The following is a 15,629-nucleotide window of genomic DNA, read 5'->3' on the forward strand; positions in this document are numbered from 1 at the left end:
AGAACTAAATATAAACGACACTTAAAAATTATCTACATGAGAAATTTAAGAAGCAGATTATTAAAATTAAGAAATATATTTAATTAATTTGAGAATAGCTCAAAACGATTTAAAAAACATTAGTTTATGCCTAATGCCTGAGATTTGTTACCAGAGACTCAATGCTGCTTTTATCTAACAATTATATGAATTAAAAAAATAAAAGGTTTAACAAAAATAATATAGTAAAAACAAAAGTTTGACTTTTTTAATTTTAAAATTTATGAAATTAGACAATTATATAGATCTATTTTCTTTTCTTTTTGCTGACTATTAAATACTGGTGCATACGTAGAGATATAAAAGTATATAGTCTCAATTATTTATAGTCAATTATAGTCTAAATCTCAATTATTTTCTAATTAAATCCAAAATCTTGTTAATGATAAAATAATTTTATAAAACCTTCCAATATATCAATCATAATTACTATTTACTCCAATATTTTCAATCACAAGAGCCAAAAAAATTGTCTTCTGATCAAAATGCTTACTAAAATATATAAACAAATATTTTAATTAAAACTGAATTTGATTAAAAGTGATTTAATTTTATAGAAGTTTCTTAAACAATATAAAAAGTAATTGAAGTATATAATAAAAATTTAATAAGAAAAGATATAAATTTAGAAAGTGGAGACGTTCCTAAATTCAGATCTTTTTTGTAAATCCTAAGTAGATAATTTTTAAGTTTTTTCCCAGATCAAATATTTTTAGATCGTCTCGGCCTATCTTCAATGGGCATAGAAATTATGAACAAAATAAAAAATTAAACAAAAATGAGCAAAGATGAACGAGGATGATAATTAAAATTTTAAAAATTTGCATCCATTATTGCAGTCATGCTCTGTAAAAACATATTAAGGAATATGGAATATTTGTTTTGATCAAATGCTCCTGAGTAATATTGACATAAAATAAAAAATTATTCAACATTCATTTATAATTTTTGTTTAAATGTTAATGTCACTGAGAATCTAAAATTAAAGACCAAAGCTGCCAATACTGAGTTTAATCCTGAGGAATGAGAGGAAAAATAAATTTTAGTGGACATTTTTACCCTAATTTATTCAAATGGTTTCCTCCTCTTTTTTCTCTCTTTAGATTTGAAGTACTTTTATTATATTCTGTATTTGTTGTTTTTTTAATGCTATTTGAAACAATTACTATTCTATAAAAACACCACAGAAAATTTTTGATAAAATGCAGAAATATAGGAAAGGTCAAAAAAGATCTAATTAATATCCACATCATACAGATTATCATCAGATGATTTTTAGCCAATTTTAACATGTTAGAGGCAACTATACAGCCACATTAACATTTTTATTTATGCTCATCTATGTAAAATGAACATTTTAAAAATGTCTTAGCAGATTTTTAGGAATGAAAAGCATAAAATTTGAATTTAACAGAATTAAAACATCAGTAAAATCCAACAAACAAATTTGTTTTACTATAAACTATTATTATTATTACCATTACCAAAATAACAGAATGATTTCTTTTAAAAAAATGACTGACAATTTTTACACATCAAAAAATACAATGAAAAACTGTTGTTCCTGATGATTGGACATGACAAAAAAATGAAGACATTTTAGCATCTATGTATTCTTTTAACAGAATGATTATTTAATAATATATATAAAAACTTTAACAATTATTTTTAACTTAAAGTTTTGAAAAGATTAACCCAATTCTTGGGTAAGTAAAAAAGTGGACTGACTGCATAAATTGCTATCTGATTTACATATAGGAAACATTGTGTAATGTTTCTTAAATGTATCAAAACAAGCTTATTAAAGTTAAACTTCAGACCAAAGAAGTTCTAAACCATTTAATAAAGCTGATTTAATTAACTTTGAGCATGCTACACTTGCTACAATGTCCATCTGATGTTCTCTTAGGCATGTGGCCAACAGGATGGTAGCACTTATATAATATTTATTAATGTCCAAAGAAGGAATGCAAAAAAAAACTTTATAAATTTCTGATTTTTTGAATAAAAACAAAGGATGTTTTTTGCTGATAAGTAATTTTCTTGAGAAGGCCTAGGGCAATGGATAATATATAGCTGTAATTTCTAAATAAGCATATTAGTTTTTGTGATACAACATATGAAAAAGGAATATGAATTCTTGAAAACGTCAATGTCGAATTAGTGTATGTCATAGAACAAGTAAAAAGTAACTGCAGTATTGAAGAGTGTAATCTGTCTTCATAAGAGCAGAAGTGACTTGTTTTAATTGAATAGCAACTCTGTGTTTGTGTAGAAAATTATAAATAAATGAGATGTGTTAAAGCAGCTGTAGCAGCATTCTTGAAGATGGAAAAGTAAAAATAAGAATTGATAAAAACTACAGAATCTAAATCAAATTTATGAAAGATCTCAAAGACTAAGCAGGAAGAAGTCTTTTTATGAGATATAAAAAGAGCAACAGTATTATTGTCATTCTCCTTGAGTGAAAATTTAATTGCCAGATAAACAGACATTAAATCCTCTCTAGAACCAAACTATAATACTACCATTCTAATCTGTTAAATTCAAATTTTACATTCTACTCAATACCTAAAAATGGATATTATTTTGGTATTAATGAATGAAGCCTTTTAATGATTAGGAATATAATAATTTATATGTTTTTTTGTTTTAAAATTTCTAAGCATGTTGAAGATAGTATCCAAAACATTCAAGATGAATAAACACTTAAAAATTATCTACATGAGAAATTTAAGAAGCAGATTATTAAAATTAAGAAATATATTTAATTAATTTGAGAATAGCTCAAAACGATTTAAAAAACATTAGTTTATGCCTAATGCCTGAGATAGGCTTTTAAATTTTTATTTTTGTTTACATTATGAATGTAATAAATATAATAATTAAAATTATAAATATCCATAATTTTTTATATCTCTGATAATAATATTTATTTATTTATTGAAATAAATTTAATAATTATATTTTCTACTATTAAAGTTTATTCTGTTTAAAATAAATTATATATAATGGCAATAACTATTTTACAAATGCCTTTTTAACATTAGTAAAAATGCATTAAGTTATAAAGTCAATTTTGAATGGTAGAATCATAAATACTAAAATTAATAAAAGATATTTAAACATAAACACTAACTAATACAATGTGATTCCTAATTACAAGTACTATATCTAAGAGAATTTGATACAACACACTATTTTCTTTTAATTTTTTTCCTTGTTACAAAACAAAATATTCAGTACAATAAGCACTGCAACGAGATTGAAATTTTTGTGCATTACAACTAAATGGCTCATAGTTTCCAGTCTCTGTTTTCTTTGTTTCATTCAAATTGTGTGTGTTTGCCAAGGTTAGTGTTATTCATTTCTACATTATGGCTCCCTGTGTTCAATGATTACAATTTCATTAAAAAACAACTTTATTTTTTTCTATTTCACTTGTTTTCTGCTTACTTATTGTCTTAACTAAATTTCCTTTTCCCATTAGGAATGTTCAAATGAAACCCATCCAGAACACTGTTATCGGTTATGAGAAGATGAAATACAAATGACTTTCATTTACCAGTTTCTCGTCTGTTGATTAAGTTATGGTCATTTTTACTTTTACAAAATCTGTAGTTTTGTTTGCATGAGACTATAATCATCTCTTACTGAATAAAACATCTGTATAAAAAAGATCAAAGTGCAGTTATTCAGTTTTGAGGAATCAAAAGATGACGAGACACTGTATTTAAACACATACAAGACACAGACACCAGAATACCTCAAATTTGTAATGTGTTTGTTCAATTTTAATTTGTCTGTTTCGTTCTGTGTTATATATACCTGAAGATGTCTGTTATATACAAATAAAAACATTAGTAAAAATTAGTGACTTAAGGTATTCTGCTGTAGGTGTCTTGTATGTGTTTAAATTAATATATACCAGTTCTGGAATGTTACAGACTCATTACTGTCATTATGAACCAATTCCTAAAAAAGCAGTCTTTGATAGAAATGTCTATCTTCATTTAAAGTGCAAAGCTTGAGATGTCATCATTGACAAGAAAAGTTATGTGGATTTTTCTTTTGATGGTAAAAGTCCAATGCTTCTTGACTTCAAAAAGCTCAATGTTGCCACATTAACATAGGCATTAGACTGCCTTAAAATGAGCATTAAGAATAAGTGGCCCACCCATTTGTTCTAAGAAGTTGTCCCAAGAAATGTGCAGCAAGTGAAAGGAGAAACATAAAGAGATTACAGCATGGATATGTCACCTTGCAATTATCACACTTTAAATCCATAAAATAGCCCTTAAAGGCCAGTGGGTTTCGGCATCCAAACCAGTTTTGCTTTGGATGCCAAAGTTACTCGGGCCATTCAACACTTTTTCACTCAGCAGACATAAGACTATTTTAAGAAAAAAATTAGCCACTCGATAACACAGTGGAATGCATGCCTCAGTGGGATGCTTTTATTTAATTAAATATCTATTGTGCAGTATTTATAAACTTAGACAGGCTGGTTTCAATTAAATATTCCCAACACCATTAATTAAAAAAATAGCCAATGCCTTACCTTGCTTACATCATAGTCTATTCTCTCATTTCTTTTATATCAGCGAATAGCTTAATCAACATATTATTTTACTTGATTTCATTTATAATTATTGGTTGAAAGGTAAACAGCTGTTTTATAGATATTTTTAATGTTACTTGGGAACTTATATATATGGTAACTGGATTATATCAAAATTTAAATTTCAATCATAAGAAATAATGGAGAAGTTCATCCTATTTATGAGATTTTGATTTACAACTTTTCAGGAACAAAGTATGCTTGTAAATTAGAGTCACACTGTATTATAATTATTATCATCATATTTATAAATTAATTCAAATATTGACATTGCTAATTTAGATTAAAATTATTCAAAACTAATTATATTTCTTGCAAATATCAAATATGGTAGCTGTTTTATATATTTCCGTAAACGTCTGTCTCTTTAATCCGAATAAAAATAATTTCGGTAGACTATCACACAGCCATCAGGTTGGAAATATAATAAAAGAAGTGCCTAACCTGATGGCTGTGTGATAGTCTACCAAAATTATTTTTATTTGGATTAAAGAGACAGACGTTTATGGAAATAATTATATTTCTTTAAAAGCTAAATTAAAGATTAATAATTAAAATACCAATAAAATCTTTGAGCAGAATTCTACAGAACTGATTTTCTAAGAAACGTAAAAATATCAATAAAATTATTTGGTAGAAATAGGAAAACTTAAAAACCAAAATATAATTCTATGGTGATATTTACTAATCTATGATCTATAGTTAGAATATTTTAAAGAATTTATCTATCTAATTAAGTTTTTAAACAAGGTTTTTCCTCATATCAAAATAAAATTATTATTTTTTGATAATTATCATGTGATATACCAAAATATAAAGCATACTACTTAGGCATTATTATCAAACTTTAATAATCTATCAAAATTTTTTCATAACTACTTATATTTAATGACTAATTAATATCCCAATAAAATTTTGACAAATCATTAAAGCTTAATATTGTTGCCAATGTTTTAAATAATCGATATTAAACAATTTTAATTTGTAATTTTAAGTGTAATGTGATAAAACTTTTCAGCTACTTTAATAACATTTTTAAATTATATTATACATATATATTTTTAAGAAATTTAGTTTCTACTGTAGAAAAATATTTTAAACATTTTCAAAAGCAATAATTATTTTGTATATACAGTATATACATATTCTTAACATTAACGTACCTTCTTGTGTAACGGAGTTTGAAGAATCGACAGAGATTCCGTAATACAATCGACTATTTCTTCCGCAGCTTCTGCGTGATCAATGCAATAAATCATGGCTTCTGCAATATTTTGTCTTTCAGGAGTTAGATTTCGTAACAAACCTTCTAGCTTATCTCTCTGACTATAAATGTAACATTAACATTAACATAATTCTCAGAAACGTTGGTAGAGATTTTAATTAGCATCAAAGGTGAAGAGTAATTTCAGACAAATTTTCAAGGCTTATGCTCAAGACTAACAACCTGTCATTTAACATTCCCTTTTTGGGTTCTTCTTTAGGTGATTTTTCCACTAATTCTTCTGGCATTCCTTGTAGATATGGATTTAACGGAGGTGGTTTCCAAATAGATCCGTTTTTAAACATTCGGAATTCTTCCGTACGCCATTTACTAGGGTGATCCCCCTAAAATTCAATTGATAATATGTTGTGTTAATATTGTTATAACAAAATTTTACACTTGATAAAAGATCAAAAAGTTTAATTTTCCAAAATATGCATTGAATAAATAACAAATATTTTCCCAAAACAAAAAATTATAATTGTAAAAATAATTCCTTTTAATAAACTGTTTACCATCAGAATTTCAAATGACTGACACCTTGGAGTAATATCATCTGTTGAAGAGAAGTACACAATTCTTGATTTATTATTAAAACATCAAACTTAGTGATGTTTATATGTGTAATATTTATTTTAACCACATTTATTCATTTTTCAACATAATCACCATTTACATTAGAGACATATTTTTCTAAATGTTCAATCTATGTTTGCATTCTGCACATAAAATAACTTTTCTGGTTTTCCTTGATCTATTTCACAATAATAGTTTGAACTCCAGCATCCAATGAAAAGTATTTGATCTTTCAGTACCTTTAATTTTGGGAATGAATGGAAGTCTAATGGATCCAATTTGGACTGTAAGGAGGGTTGGAATAACCTGAAATTTCAGTTTTATAAAGGATGATCAAAAACTTTTTGTTTGATAGCGCTGTAGTTATATGTATGATATGTACTGTATCTGAAATGAGCCGATACAAACCACTGATCTACTGTAGCTGTGCAATTAGTAAGGTATTTGTTGCATTCAGAATTACACATGAAATATGCAGTACACATATTGGCATTTTACTACCAAATATGTCCATATCAGATCAATGTGCCATTATTCTAATTTTGGCTGTAGAAGGACAAATTATTGGACATTGTTGCAGAATGGTGAAGATGCATGGGAATGCATGCCTGTCCAAAGCCACAGTTTTGACATAGTGTGCAAAGTTCCATGAAAGTTGTAACAAAATACGTTCCACGTTAATAATGTCGTCAAGCAGAAGTTGAACACACTTAAAAATGGGGGATTTCTGGAGCATCTGCCATAAAGTCTGGATTTCTAGCCATTCAATTTTCACACCTTCAGTCCTCTAAAAAGTCTCCGAAAGGAAAATGGTTCTAGTTGGACCGTGACATAAAGAGAGCCAGATTAGACTTTTTGTGCAGCAGCCAACTGACTTCTACCAGAAGGAGCATTGTTAACTCAGGCAACTGTCTTAATATCAGTGGTGATTTCTTCCAAACAGAATTAATCTACTGGGTCCTACAGCCTTTGAACAAAAACTTTTTGATCAATAATTATATGTCTTCACAGTTTTCTTGCTACAGCAGGGTTTTACATTGTAATAGTACAAAAAAAAAACTTTCTATTCTTACCCTGCAAATAAGTATCTTGAGTGCTCATCAGGTTATACTCATATAATACTTCACTGATTTGATTCTCCTCTGTTTGTTAGATACTTCATGTAAATAACCCCCTTTCAATTTCATAAACAAAATGTAAAAATGCTTTAACTTATCACACTACACCTTTATTTTGCTGAGATAGTTTTATTGAAAAACTAACGTTTTCGGCCTACTCTATAGGCCATCCTCAAGCTTAACGATAGAAAAAGGAACACTGGCGTTCCATTAAATAGAATACATAAATTTAAATACAAAAAAATAATAATGGAAAAACAAGAAAAATAATTGAAAAAATAATTCAGATACAAATACAATACAAAACAAAACCAGACCTAGTGACAGAAAATAATAAATAAAAATAAATGTATTAGTTGATACTTTAGATAAACATTGTAATAAATTGTTAAGGAGTATTTGATGAATGAAGTAACTATAAACCAAGACAAGACTATGAGGATGGCCTATAGAGTAGGCCGAAAACATTAGTTTTTCAATAAAACTATCTCAGCAAAATAAAGGTGTAGTGTGATAAGTTAATTATTTGCTGAGCACGTTTTGTTTAATAAAAATGTTTTACTCTAAATGCTTGAAATTCAATAATTGTTTGAAAATTGGACAATTGTAAATGCAGATTATGTTGAAAAATGAACAAACATGGTTAAAATAAATGATTTTCACCACTTTTCAAAATTGGTCACCTTATTCTGAACAAGAATGCCAAACTCATCAACATCCAACATAGATTGAGTTGCAATCTGAAGGAGCTTTATAACAAAAAAATGCAGTGGATTTTACATTTCCAACTTCCCAAGAAGTCTAAACAACAAAACTTTCCATTTGTGGTGTGGGATAACATTCAAGTACCAGAGTTTGTCAAAGAAGTCCTGAGATTTGGACAGTCATACGCTCCTCCTCCTTCATTAAAAGCGGCTACTAAATCATATATCCCGGATCTGGAGATGCTCTTAAAAGGGCTATCTGATAAACAGAAAGAGTGTTATAGATGGATGGCAACGTTTAAAGTAAGAAAGACGAAAGAGTCCCATGAGGTTTATGCCCTCCACGAAAAGTTAAGGAAAACATCTAAGTGGATACAACAAAATAAGATTACATTGATCAGGGCGAGCAAGGACAAACTCATAGTATTATTGAAAAACGATACCTATGAGAGTCACTTGAATGAATACATCAACATGACGCAGTGCGTAGAAGAGCAACAGGATGTCATTGATAAGTTACAATCTAGAGTGAAACATTTCGCCAACACAAAGCTGGCCAACAAACTAAATTTGAAAAACATCATAATGGATGTTCCTGACATTCTTAAATTGTTCGCCTTCGCCAAGACCCACAAACATGGACAGCAATTGCGTCCAGTGGTGGACAAGGTTAGAGCGGCCACTCAAATATTAGAGAAAGCCACACATAACATGCTCACCACGCACTTAGAGGGTTATCAATACATCATATCAACCCAAAGGAACTAATACAACAACTTAAAGAAGTCACCTCCCCTGTGTGCATCACAGTATTGGATTTCAGATCATTATATCCATCCATCAAACTAATGTTGTGTTTCTGTGCGATCAGGGACTTCCTCTTTTCTAAAGTTAATGATATAACAATGCACCAAGAAATTCTGGAGCTATCCCACTTGATATGTTACAACTCAGTATTCCAATTTAATGGGATCACGTACACAGAACGTAAAGGTGCTCCCATGGGAAGTCCAGTTTCTGGGGATCTTTGCAAGATGGTGGTCAGACTATTAGAAAACAACACTCTTCCTCACTTCCTACCCAATATGCTACTCTATAAACGATACATAGATGACATCATTATCCTGTGGAAGTCTGAACCAAATCTTAAACAGTTTGTTGATATGGTGAACGACAATCCTTACGGTCTGTTGATTGAAATAGAGCAACACAGCAACTCAAATGTCCATTTTTTGGATATCGACATCTCCTTTGAAGGTCCGAACATACACACTGCAGTATACAGAAAAACTAGTAACACCTCCATGTATATTCCAATAGAATCTGTGATCCTTTTCAGTACAAAGTAGCAGCCTTCAGGGCTTTGATCAAGAGGGCTTTTACACACTCCTCCTCTCTCCAAGCGCTGACTCAAAAAATAAGAAACATAAAAGGGATAGCAGTGGCCCATGGCTACATCAACCTCATACAAAAAATATATAATCGATACAGAAGTAGCCAGGAACCAGACAACAACCAGACAAAGACAAGTAAAGATTCAAGAAGAAAATATAAAAAGGATCCCCATCACATTCAATCCACATTTAAAATCGTTATATAACGAGATAGCCGAGAGATGTCAGGTCAATATAATCTACAGAAGATGCCAAGCCATTTTCCAAATACTATGTAACAGAAAAGACCCACTGAACCAAGTCAGACTTCCTGGAATTTATACCATCCCGCTCAGAGACCACAGGTGTGACAGAGAAATGGTTTACATTGGCTTAACCAGATGTACATTGGGGATTAGGACTAAAGAACATAAGGATGACATACAACACAACAGAACTACAACAGCTCTCTCAATATATGTGACCGATCAGAACATCACGGCGGACTTTGATGCGACACATGTTATCCTCACTACCATCCACCCCGAACATCTCAAATGGTTGGAGGCTATGGAGATATTTAGAGCAGGACACAACACAACATGCATCAATTTTAAAGAAGAGATAGCCCTTTCAACAGCATGGCAGATCCTGCTAGATGATAACATTTAAAAGTTTATGTCGAAAGTAATGTAGCGCGTACGCGCTGTACACAAAACATCGCTCTTTTCTTTTTCTTTTTAAATCGGCTTGAAGGTTGCCACATGCGATGATTTGAATGATAAATGGCTCAAAAAAAGGTATTCGATTCTCAACGTCCGGCTTAGTATTTACAGAAAAAGCCTGAGGAAGAGCACAGAAGGGCATTGAAAACGTTTGCTGACATTTTGCTAACCTTGTAACCACTCCAGTTACAAAGTTAAAAGTAAGAGTTATTTTTTTTACATTTCGGTGTGTGGAGACAAATAAGTATTGTAGCCATATTGCATGTTGTTTAACATGTTGGATAATGGGTTCAGGGCTAGGCAGAACCAGAGAGGACTCAAGGAATCTCCTTGAAAAATTCCTCGCCTAATGAATATCTCATTTGTTTGTATGGAAGTGTTACTAACCCTGAGATGTAGTGTTGTTCTCCAGTGCTGCATAGTGTTTTGGAANTCCTTGAAAAATTCCTCGCCTAATGAATATCTCATTTGTTTGTATGGAAGTGTTACTAACCCTGAGATGTAGTGTTGTTCTCCAGTGCTGCATAGTGTTTTGGAAGAATGCAATGAGTGATGGATGTATTTTGTACATGTGTAAATATGTAGCAGCCAACTGTGTGGAATGCTGTCAAATGGTTTTCTGTAGTCTATATATGCCATGTGTATGTTTCTGTGTTGTTTGTGTGCTTGCCATAGAATGACTGAATCTATGAGTAACTTCTTTGCATTCCCTGTGATTTCTACGGCAACCTTTTTGTTGTTCTGTAAGAATGTCGTGTTCTTCAACATGTTTGTGTATTTTGTTTGTGATACAGGATGTCAATAATTTGTAGAGTGTTGGAAGACATGTAATTGGTCTGTATTGTGTGGGATCTGTGGTGTTGTTGTTTTTAGGTTTCATGTAGGTGATGCCCTGAGTAAGAAATTTTGGCATGTCTTGTGGATTGATGATGATGATGTGTGTTAGATGTTTAGCTTGTTCCTGGTGCAGTGATGTAAACTTTTTGTACCAGAAATTGTGAATGTTGTCTACACCAGGTGTCTTCCAGTTGTGTGTTCTGTTAACAGCGTAGCAGATGTCGTGTACGTTTATTTCAGCACAGGGCATAGTTTTTATGTTGTGCAAGTTTCTGTTCTCCTCCTCGATCCAGCCTGCATCAGCATTGTGCGTAACAGCATTGGACCAAAGAGAAGACCAATAAGCGCAACTTATTGGTCTTCTCTTTGGTCTTAGTTTTTCTTCTGTTGGTGTGCCACTGTGCTGTGTATCAGTGTTTGTTTTGGTACTGATTTGTCTGTAGAAAAGTTTTTCATTGTTTGTGAATAATTTATTTTGTTTTCGTAGTGTACACGTTTTGTATCGCTTGAGTCTATGTGCTTTGGCTGCGAGTTTCTGTTTTAGTGTATCGGTGTATTCTGTAATGTGTGTGTTGTGATTTTCATGTTTTGTGTGTGTTTTGATTTTCTTGAAAATGTTTTTGAGTTGTTTCTTTAATTTGGGTGTTATGTTGTTTTTAGTGTATTGTTTCAGCCTGCCTAATTGCTGTCTAATGTCATTTATTTGTGTTTCTATTCTTCTCTGCCAGGCAGGCTTGTGATAGAATTGTGTCTTGTGTGTGTGTCTGTCTGTGATTGTATTTTCAGACCATGGTGTGTTACTACTGTGACTGCCCCAGCATAAACTAATGTATGAATGTCTGAGAATGTAGAAATTGAATGAATGTAGTGTGGTAGTAAGCGAGTGTTTACATAATTTAGTGTTTTTCCTACTTCCTTTGACGTGTTGATTTTTGGTATTCGTGGTCTTTGTGTGGGATCTGTACCAGTATATTTAGTGAGTGTTTTCTGAAATATAAGTGAGAGCGCATTAACTAATTCTATGTCTATGTTATCAGTGATGGATGAGGAAGTGCCTGTAGTATCATTAGTGGTAGTTGTTGTATGTGTGCTTCAATGCTTGTTGCTGGATTATCCTGACAGGTTACATTCACGCACCTGATCTTCATTGATAATGTTAAATGTTTCTGTCTGTTGATGTATTTGATCAGCAACCTGTTGTTTGATAAGTTCAAGTGTTGTTTGTGGGATAAGGTTGTTGTGTATAATTGTTTTTGATCAACAACTCTTTGTTCAGTGAGGTGGGGATATTGGTTTGAATCTATAGTGTAGTGTTGTCTGTATGCTGTCATGTTTGTTTTGAGTCTTGTGATGGTGTAGTAAATACGGATGATAAACTCGTTCATTCCTGTTGTCCATTTCATCCGTTGGCGTGGTTTTCCAGCCATTGTGGTCAGTGGATGCATTGCCACAGAAACACCAAGGCTAGGTTGATCCCTCACATCTGTTGAGGGCATTGCAGTAGCCATGCTTGGGCCAGCACTGCTTTTGCCACTGGTAACCAAGGGAGACTGTGGTCTATTTTTCGAACATGAGCCTCTGCCTAACCCACGAACGCGGACCTTGTTAACCTGGGTGACGTCCGAGCCGGTATCACACTTTGATCTGGTTACTACCATGATAATTATCTCCACAGAATGTGGGTGTGGTCACTCTTAGCTTCATTTCTCCCCATAGACCTTACTGGCATGGGTGTCCCTACCAGGAGCTTTTGCTCCAGCCGGCATTGCTCTATGGTTCAGTAAAATTACTGGGCTCTCCCACCACGACCAGGTGGTGACCACGGGAGAGTTATTATTATTATTATCATTATTATTAAGTATAATTTATTGTTATTATTAATAATTGTATATAGTATAAAAATAAGCACTTACTTGTAAAATAGAGAACAGCCTCCATCGATAATAAACATGTGCAGGACTTTGATTATCAAACAGAAACCTGCATTTAAACAAGAAAAAATAATTAGGCAATAAATACTAAATGTGTATATTTGTTAAATTCAACTTATTTCTCTATTTCTACAAGTCATACAAACTATTTAAGAAACAATACTATAGAATTTTATAAATTAAAGAAAAAAATTATACAATTTCAGTAATTTTGTATAAAATTTCTTTAAACCTTATTTTCAAATATAAGAACTAAATATAAACGAATTTAAATATACATTCATCAGTAAATTTCATAAAATGGATTATTTTAAATTTACTCAATTGACAACAACCTTCCACACTCATCCAGCATTTTGAATATTAAATGTTTTACTGCTAAAAAGTAAGGAAAGTTGTCAAATAATATTCCAGCTTTTGTAATAATTTATTTTAAATTTATTATTTTTAAACAATAACCATATAATAATTATAATGCATTCCTTGTTACTTATAACAACATTAAATTGTTTTGACAGAAAAAAGATATAAAATGAATGCATTCATCTTTATCAGTTTAAATTAAACAAGTAGAAATGAAAAAATTTAGTAAGACTTTTGTAATGTTTTAAAAACATCTTTAAAAAAAAGTTGCAGTTAAAAAAAACCTATTACATTAATCCTTGATGGATTACTATTTTGTTGAGTTAAAATAAATTTGCTGAATCAATAAGATAAATTTTCTGTTGTAACGAGATTGTATAAAAGTAATGCTTGGTAAGATACATCTTTTATAACATTGATAAAACTTTAAACATGTGAGGGATCCAAAAAGTAGTACATATAATAAAAAGGTGTGTGTGTGTGTATATATACACACCTTTTTATTATATGTATACACACACCTTTGTACTGTACATATATGTAATTTTTTTAAGTGTGTGCATCGTGCACGTAACATAACGTGTAACATATTCTTAAATCACTTTAAATTCAAATCTTTTTCATAATTAACAATGTAACATTTTAATTATTTTATTGTTACCTTATAAAAATTTATTCAGTATCAATTTTACAGAATTCTGATTAGTTTTACTTGTATTTTATGTTTTGTAACTTCCATATTTTGAATCTATTTGAATTTTATACTTTTAGTGTATTCAAAAATAGGAATTTGTCTGAAGATGTAAACATTTGAAAATATTTGTACTGTAATAAAATTATATCTCTCAAATAAATAGTTAAGAGTAATAAAAAACTGACACGGTCATTCTGAAGTAAGAGAAAATGATGTCAAAAATGATGATAACATTGATAAAATTAAATTCTTTTTTTTCGTCAAACTGTAAATTAAGTACATTTCTAATCAAGTTATTGTCAGAATGTAAAAATCTACTTTCAGATAATTTTCCTCAAGTATACAGTTATGTTTAAACAGAGATCATCCATAAATATTTTTATGGATGATCTCTGTTATATATATATATTATATATATATATAAATATACATAGNTTGTCTTTTTATATTAATTGTTATATTTTATTATTGTATATATGAAACAATGATTTGTGTGCTTGAACATATTGTATCTTTTTTTCAGATTTTTATCAGATCATAGATCATACAATTTTTTCAGCATTACTAGTTATTTACAAAATCATCATAATATTGATGCAGATAATGTCACAGATAATAATTTTCTTTCTCAAAATTAAAATCTTTATGACAAAAAACATAAATATTCTTTAGCTAATAACAAGAATAGAGTGAGATAGAGTAATTGATGATATATAGTACTTACCTGATATATGAAAATTGCTTTGAATTTTATACATTATTCCTTTTCTAGATTATTCAAAATTTAATTACTGGTAAGTTTTTTTTACAAAATGGTGTTTAAAACATTCATAAGTTATTCCAATTGATGATAATTTTATTAGCTGTATGTAGTTGGTATATTTATTTTTATTTGACTTCATCATTTTTAATTTATAAGAATAATTTATATATATGTAGAACATTAAATACTGTGCAAATACAAATATTTGAGTTACAAGCTTTAACTGTAATAAAAAGTTATATATAAATCTTGAAATACAATCATAATGTAATATAATTATAGTTAATTTTTTTCTGTTAAAAAAACTAAAAAATAAAATTTTTAGATTGAAGATATAAAAGATGCTAGTAGCATTGTAGAAACTTGATTTATCCATATTTATATTTTAAGTAAATATACACCATATTAACTGAATATTGCTAATTGCTTGCAAAAATTTTTAATTTAATAAAATAAAAACTTTTTATATCTAGATACAGTAAATCAATGCAATGTTTATGAAAAAATAGTGCAGAAAAACTTTGCAAAATATTTAAATTCTTTATTGATTTACCTCAGTTTTGATGCAAAAATTCTAATCTTAAAATTAAATACAAGCATTTTGTAAAACTGTTAAATTAA

General features: G+C 29.9%; 1 protein-coding gene across 1 annotated transcript in view; it reads right to left on the reverse strand.

The window, feature by feature from the left end:
- Positions 1–15,629, reverse strand: part of LOC111626852 (U2 snRNP-associated SURP motif-containing protein-like) — a 224,805-nt gene that overhangs the window by 49,507 nt on the left and 159,669 nt on the right. The window contains exons 12-14 of the mRNA XM_023370376.1: positions 13,171–13,237; positions 6,108–6,268; positions 5,824–5,986 (exon numbers count right to left, since the gene is read on the reverse strand). Coding sequence (XP_023226144.1) covers positions 5,824–5,986; positions 6,108–6,268; positions 13,171–13,237 — 391 coding nt within the window. The remainder of the gene's footprint in view (positions 1–5,823; positions 5,987–6,107; positions 6,269–13,170; positions 13,238–15,629) is intronic.

Source organism: Centruroides sculpturatus, unplaced genomic scaffold (genome assembly GCF_000671375.1).
Source record: "Centruroides sculpturatus isolate CEXI.00-Female unplaced genomic scaffold, Cexi_2.0 scaffold33, whole genome shotgun sequence".
Lineage (NCBI taxonomy): Eukaryota > Metazoa > Arthropoda > Arachnida > Scorpiones > Buthidae > Centruroides > Centruroides sculpturatus.